At 41.5% G+C, this 19,145-nt stretch overlaps 1 protein-coding gene across 1 annotated transcript in view; it reads right to left on the reverse strand.

The window, feature by feature from the left end:
• AFF3 (ALF transcription elongation factor 3) overlaps nt 1-19,145 on the reverse strand; it is a 325,782-nt gene that overhangs the window by 160,228 nt on the left and 146,409 nt on the right. Inside the window, exon 6 of the mRNA XM_074930285.1 lies at nt 16,759-16,787. Coding sequence (XP_074786386.1) covers nt 16,759-16,787 — 29 coding nt within the window. The remainder of the gene's footprint in view (nt 1-16,758; nt 16,788-19,145) is intronic.

The following is a 19,145-nucleotide window of genomic DNA, read 5'->3' on the forward strand; positions in this document are numbered from 1 at the left end:
AAGATAATCAGGAAATAAGTGGCAGATATAAAAGGTCTGGGTTTCCCTTAAGTGCTCGCTTATTTCAGAAGCTATGCCATGTTTTTAGTAAGCGGTGACAGAAACGAACTGTTATTGGTAATTGCAGAAAGGCGCGGGGCTGCCAGTCTGCATGAGCTCTGTTTTTCCCCATGTGTGCCACTCGCATCAGCTGATTGTTTCTGCTGCGTGGTGACAAGAATGGGGCGGTGTGATGGCAAAGCGGTATCACTCATTGTGTAATGCAACAGAGTAATGCTGCCTTTCAAATATTTAACAGTGGAGAGCGCGGACAGCGGAGATGCTGGTCGGCATTCCGCTGCTCGGGTCGACCTCAGGAGCCGGGAATTTGCAGGCTCTCAGCAGCCTCAGGTGGCTCCTGAATGCTGCAAACTCCCTCCTGTTGAAGCTGGACCTCTGGCGAGGCAGAAAAGCCCATGCCAGCAGCCCAGGAGGCACAACAAAGGGTCACGCTTCCAGCCTAGGGGTTATTCCACGGGCTGGAAAGGGACAGCCCCAGGGTTTCAGGCCAGGTGTTGTGCTTCAGGCTTTCAGCGGATTAAAAACAGGTCCACGCTGCACTCAGATGCAGAAGCACATGCCTCTGGACTTCTGCACAACCCTAGCCTCTGCCACTGATGGGCATATCGGTGCCTTAAAAGCCAAATGCTGATGGAAAAGCACCTCCCTGTGTAAGCATTGTTCCCTGGCTGCCCATGGCTGCTGCTGAGCCGATCCATTTGAAGCTGAAGGAGCTCAGCAGGCAGGTGTGTCAATTCTAGATTTTAAAAGCCAACAGTGTGACCTGTGAGGAACAGGGATGTGATATCAGTGCACCTCTCTTGTCTTCCCGCTGTCATAGATTTTTGTCAAATTCTGTCACAGCAAAAATAGTATCAAAACACAACCAAGTAACAATTATTCAGCACACACTCACACAGAGTAACAATTAAAATAAGAATGTGAAGATGATTTAATTAGCCTGAATAGATGCTAATAAACCCTGGCAATTTTGCAAAGTTGTGACTAAATGTTTGTGGTATTTTTAATATGTAATGCACACATGTAGATATCGCCATATATGTGTGTGCCTATATATAAAATGCATATACCATGTTTTATTTATGGAGTTTCTATGAGCAAAAATTAATTTGAAAAGCTTTAATAGACATTACATTAATAGACAGCAGTTTCCTAAATAGCCTCATAGCTAGACAAATACTTTGCCTAATGTCATTTCATTTTCTGCCAGCTGCATGTGATTTGCTTTTGATCTGGCACACGCTTCGTTATACATTATTAAAGAGCCAATCAGCGTGCCCCTGGAGTTAGCATCCTGCCCCCTGATTATTTTTTAACAAATTTCCTCTTTTCTTTCGTACCACAGTGATTAATCATTTCAGCTAACGGCGGCACTGTTTATGATCTGAGTCAGTGACTTCAGACCATCTTAATCTCCTTTTAGGCAGGTTTTAATGTGCTGGGAATTTACTTACAAGCTTTTATTTATAGCATAGTATGCTCTCAATTTCATACAACAACAAAACCAAAACCTGCAAATAACACTTGATTTCTGCTTTTAATGTTGCTGATTAACATTTACAGAGGAGAAAAGCCTAACCAAACCATGAAACAGAAACTAAAAAGGCAGCCTGATAAAATGCTTATTTTTCAAAACTGTCTTGTTTTTTATCCAGTTGTCTAGAGAGAACCTGTTGCCTTCCAATGTCTCTCTGCAGTCAGATCGTTTCTGGTCTGGGTTATTTTGTACCCTCTGGTTGTCTGCAACAGTGCTTTTAGATGACTCGCTTATTAAAGCAGAGTCCTCTGGGGCTTCTAAAGTCCTTACTTGCAGCATCCTTATTTGCAGCACGGTTGGCAGAGAAGCAGCTTTGATTCTTCTGTTAATATTACAAATATTTCCAGCTAACTTTAAGATCTATGCTGAAATGGCTGACCTCTTTTCTGATATAATAGCAGTTCAAAAGACTCTTTTATTAAGCCAAGTGCCTGACCATTATTGTTTTTTATTGTGCTGTAGTTTTGTCTAATATTAAGGGAAATGATTTGAGGGGGGAGATAAAGCACCAAATGGATTTAGTTATCAAAAACTTTATGGTATCTTAGCTTGCTGCAGAAGTAGTCTGAATAGATTTTTTTGGAGGATTTTTATTCTTTTCTAAGCAAAAATTATATACCCATTACAATGCTCTCCATCACATGAGCAGTGCCAAGGACTACAGGCTGGAGATCTAAGTCTGCTTAAACAAATACTGAGCATGGCAGAGACAAGATGTCTACAGAGACCAGCCAGGATGACACAGAAATGAGGTTACAGGGTCACGATCTGTCATGCCACTTTCCCAGAGCACCCCTTTTAGGGCCACCCTATGGAACCAATGCCTCCAGATTTTCTCTTTTGTTTCCTTTTTTCATCATAATGAACCAAACCCCAGACTTTTCTACATGGGAGAAATAATAGGCAACATCTAAACTTTGGCATCGGGGAGGGCAAAGGCTGCATGCACAGTTTAGGAGATTTGTGGTTGATGACACAGAGAGATAACTCTGTTCTGCTCTGGAGATCAAGGAGACTGAGCTCCTTCTGCTCCTCTGGGATACAGAAGAGATAGGTAGGAGCCAGGATGTATCTGCTTCCTCCCACTGGTCACTTCTCCAATATTGTGTTTGCTTTTGTCTTTCTTGTATGTCTTTTTAATCTCATAATTTTTCATCCTCACTTGTCTCAGTCCACATTTGTTTCTTTTCCTAAAGCCACAATGAGTGTCCCATTACAACTTCTGATCTTGTCTGTCTCGTTGCTGCAGTTTGGATATCAATGGCTCACTATGATAGACAGTTCTGCATGTTCTTGAGCTGTCCCCAAAGGCAGATGACTGGTATGGACTCTTACGCTTGTGTTCTCCCACTATCTCCTTCTAAGCATTGCCAACCAAATGGCTGGTGGGCCAATCATAACCTCACAGTGCTATTACTTGTTTCTGGCTATTTTCTTGTTAAAAAGTTTCCTATTTATCATTTCCCAACAACAAACTTTAATCCCTCTTAGCTTCAGTCGTTAAAAAAAAAAGAAAATCATTATCCATTTCTGCAAATTGACTGGGATCCCTCTGTAGTCAGGGAGGAAAGAGGCATCTTCAGAGGACAATTTGTCCCATCCTCTCTCCGGTGACTACCTAGGGAGATTAAATTAATAACTTAGGTTAGATACCTATCTTCAAATAGCTACAGCAAGGTGAGATAAATTCCACCTCAACTCATCCTGCAACATTCACACAGTAGAAAACATCTTATTTTAAATGCTCTCATTTAATTTAGACTTTGGTAAACCTGCATAATTTATCATGTTATGCTTAGAACAAGGAACACGTTAGTGACTTCACTTTTACAAATTTAACAGAAAACTATCAACTTGTGTAGAACCAGTGAGATGAGTAATAAATGTTACAAGAACAGCTTTAGGCATTGCATATTAATAAGTGTGGTAGGATTGACTTGCAGCGCCTTGGTTCTATGATCAGCAACAAGATAATTAGTAAAATTATCCTGAAAATTCATTATCTTGATTCCTTCCACTTGTGCATTTTATTCATTACATATCAAAATGAGGAGCTTTGCCTCCAGACAGATAATCAGAATGTAAGCGTCAGACACAAAAGGTCTGAACTTTCTTTAAATGGGCTTTGGTAGATGTGACCTTAAATAGTCTCCGTGATACCAAGGAATTTACAGTCATTATTCCAAACAGAAGAAACCCTGTAATTTTGCAGAGAAATGCAGTTGTGCATTTTATAGGCTTTCTCACACCTTAATTCTGAGATAAATGACTTAAACATTGCATAGCTCTGGAACATAACAATTTCTTTCTGGCTTAGTTTAAATTCACCTGTAGTGCTGTCCATCACTTTCCATGTTCGTTGTCCTCCCAACCATCCAGATCCAAGAACCAGCTGAGCTATACTGTGACTCCCTTCAACCCATGCATTCAGGGGATTCTGGGTTTCACAGGGTGCAGAAAAATTGCATGGACTGATATGTGCAGGTCTGTTGCCCTGCTGTGCAGTTAGGACATGGCCAGACATGTGAGATCAGAAGCACCTCTTGGCTACCACCAGTTCAGATGGAGTCAGATGGACCAACAGCATTCTCTTAAAGTATTTCATTTTGCAGATCCTTATAAAATGTTTCACATTTTAGATCTGCCAGGAGGTTCATGGATCCCTCCTGCTCGGAACTAATGCAAAGAGCTTAGCTGTCCATGCTGCATCTGTTTTGCAAAGGTGCTCAAACCAGCTGCTTTTGACACTGAACTCAGGGCTAGGTGACTGCTCCTTCTAAGTTCTCGCAGGAGTCAGCGGATGAGAGCAGGCAGCAGCATGAAGGTGATTCACACCAGGAGCCTGACTTGTTGCACATCAGAAAAATAGCGCAGTGCTTGGCTGGACTGTCCCTTCAGCCATCTGGATTCAGAAACAGCAACAGAGCAGCGCAGAGATGAGCGGACGTGAGCTGGAGAAGAATGGCTAGGGCAGATGGGTATATGACCAGCTAATTTTCCCTTTTACCTTTGCTGGCTGAAGCATTTAATTCCCCTTATCTTTGTCCCACAGAACACTCCATTTTTATATACTTCAACACACTTTAAGTTGTAGGATTCTGAAAGTGCTTTTATTTTCGGATATGAGTTTCATAAAAATGCATCTGCCAAGCCAACAATGCTTTAAAATCCTTGCTGTGTATTTTAAAGACACAGAAGTTTTTACTTGTAAGACTTGATTCTATCATTGTGGTATCTTTTGTGGAAAAGTTAAGCACACACTGCAACAGACCATATAATTATGGTTCCACCATAATTAGGTACTTCTTGCTGGCCCCAAATCCTGCATGGTTCCTAGGATGTACTCTGCAATGATTACCAATCCTATGGCTCTCGGGCAAGGTACAGACACTTGAACAGACAGAACAAGAGGCATCATGGATCAGCCCATTTTGTATGTGTTGAACTTGCTAATACTTGCATACACTATTCAGCTGGCATGGCTTTTTCAGTGCCACATGACTTTTGAATTATCTTCTGCCAAGTGAAGCATGTGAGAAGGGACATTCTCAAGCTGGATTCGCAGCCTTGCACATCCGCAAAGCTGATGCAGCCAGAAACGCTGCCAAAGGCTACGTGACAGTACCCAAAGTACAGGCATCCCTGGCATTATGGGTTGAAGAGATGGGACACCAAAACCAAAGACTCCAGACCTGTGCCTGTCTCAGCTGAGAACTCCCTCCACCTATGTGTCCAACCTGTGTGGTTTCTGCTGAAAAAGAGGGACAGAGAGAGGGGTAAAAAAGTAGACTCCTGTTGGTTTGTTTTAAATCAAAACTCACTGAAATTACAAAAAAAGAGGAAGAATAAAAAAATCCATGAAAGTTTAGATGACAAGATATGGAAAGGTACATACACCACAGAAACAATAACTGATAGGGAACATCCTTTACAAAAGGGAATTTTGATGATTTGGGGAATCTGCCTATGTATAATTTATGAATTCCTTATGGCTATTTTTTTACTGTGTACTGCTTTCTACTCTGTGTGCTAAGAAGACAAGGAAAAGAAATTAATGTCTGTCCATGAATAGGTCGATAGCTAAAGATTATCACCACCTGAACAGATATTACCCAAGGTAAACAAAAAGTGAAGGGGCATCTTTTTCCCCTGCCTCTCCACGGGGGTCTAAATTTGGATAGCAGAAAATCCCAGACAAGAGAGAAAAGATATCAGAAACTAATCTTGGGTCTTAAAAAAAAAATAAATCACAGAGCCTAAGTGACTCCTGTGAGACTCCAAGGGCCCAGAGATAAAGGCAGCTTGTTTAGGAGAAGACGGCCCCGGGGCAGCTCTCTGAGCAGGGAGACACCAGGGAGGATGAAAGATGCTGCTGCCCGGGAGGGGAGCGAGAGGGAAAGCCAGGCTGAGCCTGGGAGACAAGGTGGAAATGTCATCTTCAGATGTAAGGGAGCTGAGGAGTGATAGTAAAAAAACAGGGAAATTTAGATGAGACAAAGTGTGCAGATCTTTTATTGCTTTGACTAGAGTTGTATGCTGCTTCTCCAGCTAATGGGGAAAAGACCCAACCATCTATTTTTTTGGAACAACTGCAGAAGTCACATAGCCTGGAGAGCATGACGCATACGGCAAATTTGGGTAGCCTGCTTAGGCTAAGGGAAGCTTGAACACCCATCAGCCCTGTGTGGTGGGCCCAAACACAGCAGGCTGAAGACTGTCCATCTGCTTGGGAAAAGTCTGAAGTGCCTGGAAGCGTGAAATCAAGCTCATGCCCCTGTTCCCAGGAAAAAAAAAATTTCTTCAAGCATTGTCTTTCTTACACTGTGAGGCTGCTGCAGCTTCCAGCTTCCCCATCTGATGAACAAGAGAGGGAACCAGCTGCCGTGGCAGCAACTATATTTAGCAGTCTATTCTGCTATTGATGCATATATACCTGGTTCCTATTGACTATAATGAGAATTATTCTGACAAACCACAAGGAGAATAGGCATTTTAGGATTCAGTTCATACTAACGAAATGTCTAAGGAAAATTACCCTCTTTTTGCCCATGCTAAATTATTTCAGCTTTTCATTAATACTCATTAAGTTTCTAAGGGCTGGCATTTTTAGCAAAAAAATAGTTTTCACTGACAGAAAAAAGCCACCCAGATAAATGAAGAAAATGTTTACTCAATTTAATAGGCATAATTTTCTCTTTTGGTGCTCAATTCAACATCAGGATCTGAAGTCAACAAAGGTTGGATCAGGGTCTACAATTTTTTTAATTGGGCTCTTCTCATTTACACTGGAATATGTTGAAAACTCAGGGCTATAATGAACCATTACATATGCGTACATGCAATGCTAGGAAAATTAATAATGTCTTGAATTTTCTCGGTATTTATTCAGCATTCATGAGTAAATAACAAATAACTTGATAATATTAACGAAAAAAAAGCTTGTGGAAAGCCCACACAGCTGGAGAGAAACTTTTTTACTGCATGAGGCCCACTTTCTCTCCCACCAAGCTATTGTCATTACTCTGAATAACTTTTTTTTCTGGCAAGTGTAAAGTGACAGGCTTGCAATTTCTATATAAAATTGCATGGTTTTTAGCTGAAGTTTGTATGTAAGCCATTTTATGTCTGGCTGTAGTCAATATTATTGGAAAGAATATAAATTTTTAATTACATTAGTTCTGGTGGCAAAAATTAACTTTTCAGAAACTGTCAGGAATGGGTCAGTTTATCACCATCTTCATGATAACCTGTATAGTGGTACTGTTTGGACGATTGAGTCAGAATCCCATCATTTAAGACGACATCAATAGCCTGTACATAATAATAATTGGGTCTTTTCTAAGTACCTTACTTTTGAAACACACCTGACAGCATTTTACTTCCTAAGCTACTAAATCCAAAATAACTCTAAGAATGACACAATGCACCACACACAGTAAATGGCATTTAGCACTAATCACAAAGGACAGATCCTATGGCATTTTGGTTGGTGAAAACTTGATCAGTATTCAGTCAGTCTCTCTTGAAATATTCTATTAACAGCACTTTTCATCCTGCAGACTCTGTATGTTCTTGTCTTTCCTTCAAAAACAGTTTTTACCTTTTACATTTTCAAAGAAAAAAAACAACCCAATATACCCAAAGGGCAACGAGTAACAGTGGCAAAATGATGCCAAAATATATAGAATAAAAAATGCTAGATTTTCAATCACAACTTTTGCAGTGTGGCTAGTATTGTGTTCTCCAAGGTCTTTGAGTTTTTGCACAAGGCAGGAGGAAGCCCAGTGCATCGTATAAAAAAGTTAGACCACACCTCTCCTAACACATCAACAGGACCACATACCTGAGTGCTGGTCCACAACTGTGCATATTATTAAATCACTGACAGCAGCATGGTTTTGACAGAGGCCAACTCTTGCACAGAAAATCCCTGCATGCCTAGGGCCCTCTCCCAACAGGCAGCATGGGTGAAGCCACTCTGCTTCGTGTCTGTAAGAGAGTTTAGCTCTTTGGGCACAAGCCATGCTACACTGATTGGCCTCAGGGTAAGAGAACAGTTATTAGTCCATATTACTTATTAGTATGGATGTTGCAATGGAATATTCTTGAAGGCGATTTAATTTCCTTTTAGCAGACTCCTCTTTTCTCCCACAATTTCCTTGAAGTCTTTCTGCCAAGTGAAGCTAACTGCTAACTCATGTGTTGCTCCTAAATATGATTAAATAAGATTAACAAAAGAATATTTGTCTCAGCTTCCAGATGAGGAAAGCTGTCTCTCTCAGACATAAATATAGAGCTCACACTTCTTGGGTCAGGGTCAGACCAAAATGTGACAGTGGTGAGAGAGTTCCCACTGATCATCTCCAGTTGTGGATAATCAGGCACCACAGAGGATTTTCCTAGATGTAAGAGCACGTCTACTGAAAATATTGGTGTAGGAGACAGGAAAAGGTGGACAATCGAAGTACATGTGTGCAGTCAGCCACTGAAACCCACAACTTGATCTAATGCAGGTTTTCAGAGACACTTCTTGAGATGGGGATAGCAGTAGGTCTGTCACTCTGCAGGCTTGCAGGGCAAACCAGGGCTGCGTCCTTAGGCATCAGGGACTGTGGAGCAATGATTGCCCGACTCTGCGGTCACAGCTGCAGTCTATGGGAAGACACACACACAACGGGAAGCCCTCTGTCTCTCCCTACCTTACTGCACAGCCATTCCCAGAGACATGCGAAGAAAATGTTAACTTGGGAAAAAAATACAACACATAACAGCATCTAGTTGCAGTGTCTGATGAGTCTGCTTCCTTAATGCCCATTTAATCAAGAAAGAAACCATTGTCACCATAGAGTTTACTGGAGGATGCTGTCATCTCAAGTTACAACTGCTTGGTGGTCTCGCTTCGTTTTGAGTGAATCTTATCAAGGGGGTAGGAAGTAGGTTGTTCTGTAAAGGTGGCAGCTGAAGGCATCAGACCCCAGGCTCCCAGCAGTGTGGATACCTGCTATTACTAAAATTTTATTCTTCTTTTATTAGGACTGATAGCACAGATCCTTTCTGGTATTAATATGCATAACTCTGTTGGCCTCAGAGGAGCTGTGGCAGGGATATACAAAATGAGGATCTATCTGGCCCTTTGCCATTAATAACAAGGAATCATCTCTCTGTATTGGAACAAGATGGTGATTGTGCCTCTTTTCCAGCTCTGTGAAACACTTTAAACAGAGGGAAAAATTAGTTAGTATTTTACTGTATTGTTTCTATATAGCAGAGAAGCTGGATAATTCATTCTGGACTCTCTCTTGCTTCGTCAAATAACAGGGTGTATACACTCACTACAAAACAGCAATTTTGAAAATTAATTCCACCACATCAGCACAATAGTGTTTCACCATCTCTTTTATACTGGCCTGCCTTTTTCTAACACAAAGCCTTCACACATTGGCCACTCATGTTCTAAAAACAATACAGGTCTCTTTCCTCTGTACCACCCTATTCAATTCAAAACTGATCAGATTTTGCTGTATTTTAAAATGTCAGTGTCAGAGCACATGGGTGGCTAATGCCACAGAAAGTGCCTCTATGTCCTGCATCGAGACCTGGAAGACTGAAAGGCAGATTACCTTTGAGTGGTATTTGTTCTAAGTCTTATTCCCACCGTAAGAGTTTCTAGCTTGATCTCCTATTTCCACTAAAATATTTATAGTTTTTGCCTTTTTAAGGTGATAGTTTTTCACTGACACTGAGATTTATTAAGGTCAAGGTTTAAACATACAGCATATTTCAAACCTCAAACTCCTTTGAGACTATTTTCAGTAACAACAGTGACAGCAGCAAAAATCCAAGTGTGTCAATTTGGGGGGGGGTTTTCGATGTACAACTAATTAATGGTTGGTTGACATTATCACTGTTAGTATAGTATTTTAATGACATTTTACATGGTACTCTGTACCTCAGACTCTATATCTTACAGGCCAGGGAAGCAATGTTTACATATCTGGGTTTAACACATTGGCTGGAAAGGTTATTGACAGTGGAAAACCACAATGTGGGCAGTAAAAGGATGTGCCATGCATGGTGCCCAAACCAGGAGCAGTTTCTGTTCAGATGAGCTGACAACAAGCAACAGATCACCTGGAGAGAGACTCTGATGATTTGAGAAAGCCCCAAAAGGGACAAAAACTGTGAAAAGTGAGGAAACCCCCCCTCAGCCTTTGGATGCAGAAAGAGGTAATAAGGAGACCCTGGCTGCAGTGTACACACAGCGGAAGTCCAAGGCACCACATACAGATGGTGTATCCTGAAAGCTGCCAAGGTGTGAGGAATCAAGGGGATGATGATGTACACAGGTATGCCTCCTCTGTAGTCATTTCAGATTACAGGGACAAAGCCAAAATATCTTTACCTAGCTCTGGTACTGCTGCTGATTTTGCTCTAGAGGCACAAAGTATCGTATGGACTACTAATCCTCAGCAAGAAGCTGGAAAAGATCCAGGCAGAGCTTGGTGAAGCTCCATGGTGCTGCCATCCACACCACCAGCTGTACCCAGGCTGGCTGGAGGAAAGCTGACCTAGGTAAATCACTGCAGGCAGCAACTGCTGTAGAAAAGATACTGTACAAATGAGCTGGATGTCATGGTGTGGGTAAGAGGGGCAATGTTCATAGGTGAGTATTGGAGGTTGGATTAGATGGCTTGAACTATGTCTCAGTGTTTCTAGGATTTAGTGACTTGGGTGAAATGACACATTTTCCAAACACTCTTGGGTATGGTTTTTCATTTATTTAAGAAAGACAAAAAGAATAATACTGAAGAAACGCAATGAACAGTATACATCAGCCAAAATAATGCTTTAATTGCTCTGAAATTTAGGATACTAAAAGCAAAGCCGTGCTGTGAAAGTTCTCTTGAAAGATTGCAAAGAAAACAAATGATATTTTATGCATCTGATACATTTTTAATATGACTCTGACACTTTGGAGTACTTCTGTATTCAGTGAGACTGAGCAAGAAAGGTAGTGTCAGCAAACTGGTGCTGCTTCTAAGTCTCCATACCTTCTCTCTCCCCCACTGCGTCTCTTTTGCCTGAAGTTGCTGTGTTCCTCCTGAAACTTTTCCAGGAGTTTCCCACTGGGCTCAGTCACAAAAGCCAACCCAAATTTCCCCATGAAGGTGCCGTGCTGAGGGCGGCCTTCTCACCTCCCTCCCAAAGTTGCCCAGCAATTTCTTTCCAGCAGCGAGACTGCAATAAAACGCTCTGCTAGTGCAGAGGTAGCTATTGCACTAGCACCGTGCCGCAAAGTGGGTCTCATTCCACCTGTAGGCTTTTCCCTCTGCCTTGGAAAGCAAGAGGAGTGTTTAGAAATATACTGTGCTGATTACCATATTTGTGTTCTGTAATTCTTCACATGTCCGACTCCACCAGGAGCTTAACTGCAGCCAGTGGGATCTTACAGTCATTAACATTTACAAGGCAGCAGTTCACAGTTGTTGAACTAACAACCTACCTCTAAGAAACTGATTTTTCTCCCCTCTAAGCATTGACACGTGCTCCACTGACTGTGATGCTTATTCACAGTGACAGTGTGTTTGGTAGGATTTCATGTTTTCACAGGATTTGTCTTGTGCAGACAGTTTCTAATTTACCTCTGCTCTTGTTTTAATTCAATCAGCTGATGGAGTGCAGCTGATCTCACAGCACATATGGCTGTTCAGGTTTGAAAAAAAGCCCTGAATATTTGATGGGTTGATCCTTAATGCTTTCTGCTAAAGAATTAGCAAGCCTGCTAATGAGCCAAGGGATCCCAACTGGGGAAGGGGAAAAATACAGAATTAGATTCTGTCTTCATTCATTTTTTTATGTTGCTCACATAAGAAGTACTGTGCTTTACATACTCTGATTAGTTTCACAGGGTAGAGAAATTCAAGTAATTTACTCATCAAAGCCATCACACTTAAAATGTCATGTTTTCATAAATGGATGTCCTGTGGCCATGGGGAGTCACAACCTATTTTCAAGGGCACCTGTGGGTGCTCACCCCTGAGCAGGAGGCTTGTGGCACCAAGCAGAATTGTCCTTCACGAGGAGGGATGCTCACAGCTAGTTTCAGTCCTTTCACTGCCTCTGCAACTGCTTTTTCTATTGCCCTTGAAAGAAATTTATCTGTCCTCCACCCCACAGCCCATCCTGCCTCCCCACTGCTCCATGCCATTCCAAAGGAGGTGGCTTCTTCCGTGTTAACTGGCTGTGCTTGGTTTTCCTTCAGCCCTTTCTCTGCATTCCTGTTGCTCCACCAGCCTCCCACTGTCTCTGCATCCTGCAGCCAAACACTGTTTGCAGGCCAAACACTCAAACTGCATCTGTTTCTCCCCAGTTCAACAACACCTCTCATGTCAACACAAAAAACCCAGGGAATTCACAAAGAACATCTTCAATAATTAAAAGCTCAGCTTGCCTGTGCATTTCCTTTCAACAAAGCTACCGCAACGCTAGGACATCGCAGCTAAGACTGTAAGAATAGCCAGATCAATCTCCTACCACTTATCTTAAAAACCAAGAACTGCCTGCACCTGACACACTCCCTTTCTCCTTAAATCCACAGCAAATATACTCAGAATGCATCCGATATTGGTTGCAACAGTTAACTTAGTGGAGAGGCAGGAGTCTTGCTGCCCCCACTTTTGCAGGTACTACAGCAAAATAAATATTTACTCCAAACCCCACCACTCCACAAAACACACAGTTCCACACACTAATAACATCAAATAGAAATCAGCCAAAATTACTAGTCTTGCTTAGCAAGCCTATGTTTTAGTGAGGAAGTGAATAGGTTGGCTTTGGCAGTGTCTTAGGAATTCAGATAGCAACTGCTCTGGGCACAGTGGAATAAAGGGTATTTGTGTAGTCTTAACTCTTATTTTCCACTGCAAAGTTTTTCTACCATGTCGTCCACCAACAATGCAAAAGCTTACAAGGAATTGCCTTGTACAGCTTCTGACAAGTGATGAGGTTTTTCTCTCTTGATTTGACATTACTTCTGTAACTTAGTCTTACTGGAGTCATTTACATTGAAGGTTCTCTTAGAAGTTTCTCTATCCTTGACGTGCATGCCTGCAGCTGGACAGAGAAGTCACTACACTTTGAAGAAGTTGCTATAAATTAGTGCATGGGGTTAGATGAGGTTCAGGATTCCTGGAGTGATTATAAACTCAGCAGGAGTCCTTACAACAGCTCCAATCTCGACAGGGTTACTGTCTTGTTAATCAACCTCCTTCAGGACTGGAAGCTGTTCGTGTCTCAGTTCTTGGGGGCCTTCTCTGGAAGCTGCAGTTTTCATGCACAATTTACAAAGTCTACAGAGCTCTGATACATTTGGTAAAACAACATTAAAAAAGGCTAGACTTAAGCTGTGGCACCCTGTGTTGCACCAGACAGCACAAAGACTATAAATTCTTGTCACAGTTAGTGCAAACTAAGATTTGCTGATTTTAAAGCTATGCCTAAACTGATTTTGCAGCCCAGGTCCAGATGTTAGCTCTGGCCATGTCCTGAAACCAGAGGGTGACAAGATCCGTGCACAAACCAGCACTCTCCTCCTTTCACCTTCTGGGGGAAGGAAACAAGGGAAGCAGATGAAGCAGACTTGGGGCACACTTTCTACTGCCCTTGTCTTGACTGCAGACACACAGACATGCTATGAAAGTACCTATGTCTTGCAAAAGCCACAGTCTGACTTGTGCAGGGAACACTAGAAAGAAAGGATGTTTTCTCTTTTGTGTTGTGCAAGAGACAGATAAAATAGGGTACAACGTTCCTTGAACAGATAACATTTTAAGCATCTTCCTCCTTTTGCTGCTGCTCCATAGGTGAAAGTGGCTCTTCCTATAATAAACACATTTCAGTGCATCAGCCATCTTTTCTGAGGGGAACACAAGGATTGCAGCTCCCGTGGCTTTTCATTGTCTGCCTTTGGGCACTCATACAGGAACTGCATATATTCTGTCCAAAAAGAAGCTAAACTTTGGTTTTACTGTATGAATAGCACCTCCGGCAAAACCATGGAAATTACATTCCTTATAAACAGTCTGTTTCAGAAAACCAGAAAATCTGTATTAAAACTGAATGTATCTGTTCAGGACAAAAAGAGGGCATGGAGAGGGCTGGAAAAGTCTGAATGCCATTAATTTACAAAGTGAGTAGCAATGGCACATTAGTACTGTTGCTGTTTTCACTAATTATGAGTAACAACCACCACTGCTGATCTGGATTTGTATTGCAAGAGTACCTAAGCACTGCTTTTGTACTACATAGCAGTTCCCTGACACAGAAAATTCACTTTTTGGGACAAAAGAGAGCAGATGGATATATCTGACCTGACCAGGCACTACAAGGGACAGGAGCAACAACAACATTCAAGCAGGAGAACGAGTTGTATAGCCCTGACCTCACCACTGGTTTTCCACAGTCCTTGTGAAAAAGGAGGCTCTTAAGAGAGGATCTGAAGGTAGGTATGGAGCTAATTGGGAAAGTGTTCAAAGCTCTTCCCAGACCTGGTGGGAAGCATGGGAGGAAATGAGTTAAAACTTAGTAACACTGTGACAGAGGCTGGCATCACCCAGTAAGCTAAAGTGGGAGCTAATACTTTACCATGGACTGTTAGACTTGAGGCCTTAAAATCAGAGACAAACAGCTGTACTTGATGTGATAGAGGAGATGACAGTGGTGAGATGTAAAGACAAATGTCTTTGGGCAAAATGTCAAGCTAGTAAAATGATCTGTGCGGCAGCATGAATGGAGGTGGGTAACGTTGCATTTGTCAAAACCAAGGAAAGGATGTTGCAGCAATCAAGGTGTGTAATGAGAATTTGGACCTGAGACTTATACCTCTGTGAATAAAGAGCTTCAGCTACAAGTGCTATAGAATAACAATCTGCAAGATTTACATGTACTCTTAGACACAAAGATACAAGGAAATTTAGAAAACAAAGTGATATCTGGATTGCAGACCTGGAGGACGGGCAGATTGGAGAAGTTACCCATGATGACTGAGTGTTCATATGAGGACAAGAGATAGGGGATGAAAACAGCATGCTCTCTATGTCAGCCATGCTAAGCCTCAGCAGATAGTAAGACACTGATGCAAAGTGTGGCTTTTAAGCTGTGGGTTGTTTTATTCAGTTTTTAAGCAAAGTGAAAGAATTTGTGACTAAATCCTCGGGAACAAAAGGGTCTTATACATCCAAGGATATTCCGAATGCTTCAACATGAGGCTTCACAAAAATATTTGTTGAGGTATGTTCCCAAGGGAAAAAAAAAATGGTTTGAAGATGCACCTTACTATCCCTAGTCATATAGTTCATTTTTCTTCTCAGCTGGGGTCTCTTGCATATCCATGTTCCTCTGAGTGGAAGAAACCATGTCTCTCCTACATTTTTTGCCTAATTGCACAAGTCAAATCACACAATCTAAGGAGGAAGATCAGCTTTCTCAACTGCTCATTTTAAAAGCCTTGCATAAAAAAGGGGTGAATGAGTCCCACATCGCATCATGAATTCATGGTATCTGCTACCAATTTGTAACAAAACAGCAGGGACTCGAGGCTAAGGCTTGTTGAATATGCGGTTCAATTCTACAAAAGCCTACTTTGTAAATGTTAGCTAAGTAAAAGCTCTGCCAGTGAAGTCATAAGCAATATATCATCATCACCTTTTGATAAACTCTTTGTCCAGTTTAAGTATTAAAAGCTCTAATTATCATATTCCAGAAGAATGGAGAAATGCCTCTAGAAACAACAGGCTTAATGCACTACTAATCTCTAAACCAAATATTTATAGCCTTGTAGTTTATAAACAATCTGAAATATTTGGGTACTGGATATCCAAGAGGTGGAAGCGCACACAGTAATAGGGAAGTTTTACCATTCCATCTGCCTTGTTTGGTGTTTCACTCACTATTATATCGGATTTATAAGCATTGTTAATTACTGAATTATCAGTTTAAAAAAAGAACAAAAAACCCCCATGAGTTAAAATACATGGAAATGTTTCATTGTTTATAAATTTGCCTCAGAAAATAATCAATATCAAAGTTGATTCAAACCAAGATCTGTCTGGATGTGTATTAATTTGCTCCATAAAAATAAACTAGAAATTACTAAAATACAAGAAATAATAATGAAATATGGAAATAACTACAGATTTTGCACATTGTCATTATATAATGGACATAATGGACATAATGACATTACATAATGGATTCTAATTAAATCCAGGTGGAAAATGACCTTCCTAGACCTCCCTTCAAAATTAAGATTTTTGACAGTCATGATTAATGGAAACATGCACTTTGCATGGTTTGTAAACCTGAAACATCATTGTACATTTCAGTTTATAATTTATCCCATTATCTGCTTCTGCATGCATGAAGGTCAGCTGTATTGGCACAAAGTAGCAGTGAAATCCAGAGGCTCTGAAAGGTTGTTTTCACAGATTTTTTTCAATTATTTTTCACGAGGAAATAATTTTGCCTACTTTTTCCTTAGAAAGATGACAATCTAAAAGAGTAATATTTTTAACAGCAATAGTTGCAATATTCTTGTTATTCCCTTGTCTTTTTAGAGTAAACAAAAAGGCACTGGAAAAAAATGGGTTTTTAAGGATTCCTACCCGCAATATTTCTTCAATGCAGCTGTTATCTCCTGTTCCACTGTCCTGTAAACAAAATGAGAAAATAGTTTGTTTGTGTTTTTAAAAGAAATAACAAATAGCTGGTTTGAGGACATGGTTGTCACATGAAATATATTCCAACCTCTATTACAGTTTCGAAATGAGGCCAAGTCTTTCCAGCATCTGAAAAGTTGCACTGCTTAAAATTCTCAAATTATTCCCCATCAGCACCACAGGAAGATGTAATATTTGCAGTGTTTACATATGATTGCCACATATTTGTATAAATTCATAGGATTTTGTTTATATCATTTTTGGGTGCGATTCCTGCTGTTTTGTCTCTACTGCATATGAATAAGCATAAGCAAAACAGTTACTGCGTGTACATAGATCCAATATGTGCATTTTATTTATATTAAATAAATAACATCTCTCCACAGCCTTAGCGCAGGAAAGACTGCAGTGACACTGACCATGTGAAGCCTGACCATGCACCTGTGATGCTGAGGGGAGAGCTGCAGAGACTGCAACACAGGTGGTAACACTGAGTAAGGGGCTAGGCAGCACAGCAGTCCTCAGAAGGCTACAATTTCCTAAAATGCTGACCCTAAACCCACCTGTGGGCTGTGGGACTGAGGGCACAGAGGAATTCAGCTCTCCTGAATGGTATGGTTTCCATTCCAGGGAGGGTAAACCAGAGATCTGGCAGAGCAGCTATCCTTCTACAGGAACCATCCAGCTGGTGCCTCACCTACGTGCTCAGCTTGGTTGTTCATTAGGACCCAAACTTCTGCCAGCAACGACCAGACACCAGACTGCCATACTTACGCCCCCCTTTCCTGCCTGGCCCCTGAGCACAGCTGCACTGCCCAGCACAACTGAGAAGAAAGGCCACACCACAGATGGAGGTACCGGTGCTGAGAGGGTGCCTGTCTCCTGCAGCTCTCCACAAGAGACAGGTGGCTGCTGCACCAAACAAGTTTTCTGGGGATTTACTTTGCCACCTTAAATTCCCTGACAGTTCTCCAAAGAAAGGTTTTTCTTCCTTCTGCATAACAGAACTAACCCAGGAAGCAGGAGACTGGGGCTTGAGATCTTCCCGTGTGGCAAGTGGGGATAGAAACAAAATTAATATGATCAATCACTGTCCCCAAAGAGCTAGCAGAGATGGGAGCTTGGTCTTTGCCTCTCAAAACCACCTGGAGAAATATCAAAGCAATTTGATCTTCCAAAGTGCCGAGCTCTGCTCACCTGGAAATCGGATTTCTCTACCACATCTGTATTTGGGCACTCAAAAAATCATAAGGCATTTTCAAAAATGGATACATCTGTGCCTCCTAGATCCAAATGATCCCACTAGCCTGTTTGTGCCAGTCCTGCTCCTGGACCGTCACTGCTGCTCCCCAGTGTGAGCTGCATGACCGAGGAGGTCTGGATCTGCAGCCACTCGTCGCCTACCAGCTGTAACCAAGGTCAGAAGTGTGACAACCATGCATATGTAAGGGAATAATTTATGTTTCATAATTTTGGGGGGCTGTTATTTCATGCCAATCCATAGAAAGTCAGAAGTGCTTTATTGTCAGCACTCCTGCTAAGTCTTTGCTGAATACGGCCCTTGATTGTTAAACAAATGAATCATATTAACTCTTTTGGTGCAATACAAGTCCATCAGCTTTATAGTTGACCAGGAGTTACACCACTGATTTCAGAGGGGAAGGAACTAGAGCATTCTATAAAGTCAGGCTTTGGAGTAGTACTCATATCTGATGTATGGATGCTGAAGAGAAACTGCAGCCCTGAGCAGATATTCCTGTTCTGATCTCAGCCCTGTCCCTGAGGACACAACACCACCTGCGACCTTCCTGCTGCTGGGGCAGGGGTGCAAGTGCAAGGGTTCATTTTGCCAATGAACCTAACAAGACAGACAGAAACACCACAACAATCTCTGGATATTTAAGAATTTTAAAATTCGTATTAGTTAAATTTTAGTTCTCTTCTCTATGGGTTTCCCTCCATTTTCTCCCTTTCCTCCCTCAAACCCCGGCCTATGACTTCTTATCCCATTAAGAACAGTGGAGAGTGTAAAGCCGTCGTCATGTATGCCTTGTTTACAGAGCAAAGAATTTACTGCCTGACCTCAAGTTCGCTATTTGAGTTCACTGTCATCTTACGGAAGGAGGGATGAGATGACCTATCATCTTATGCTGTATACAATACATTGAAGTAAAGTGACAATACATGAAAGTAAAATGATGCTGTCTATTTTTGTGTGAAGACAAAACTACTGAAGGTAAATTTGGCAATAGACTATTTCAGACTAGGTTTAGAAACAAGCTTCTGTTACAAAATTAAATATCCCTCCTAGAAGTGTAATGAAGTAAATCTTC

The sequence above is a fragment of the Athene noctua genome, chromosome 1 (genome assembly GCF_965140245.1).
Source record: "Athene noctua chromosome 1, bAthNoc1.hap1.1, whole genome shotgun sequence".
Taxonomy (NCBI): domain Eukaryota; kingdom Metazoa; phylum Chordata; class Aves; order Strigiformes; family Strigidae; genus Athene; species Athene noctua.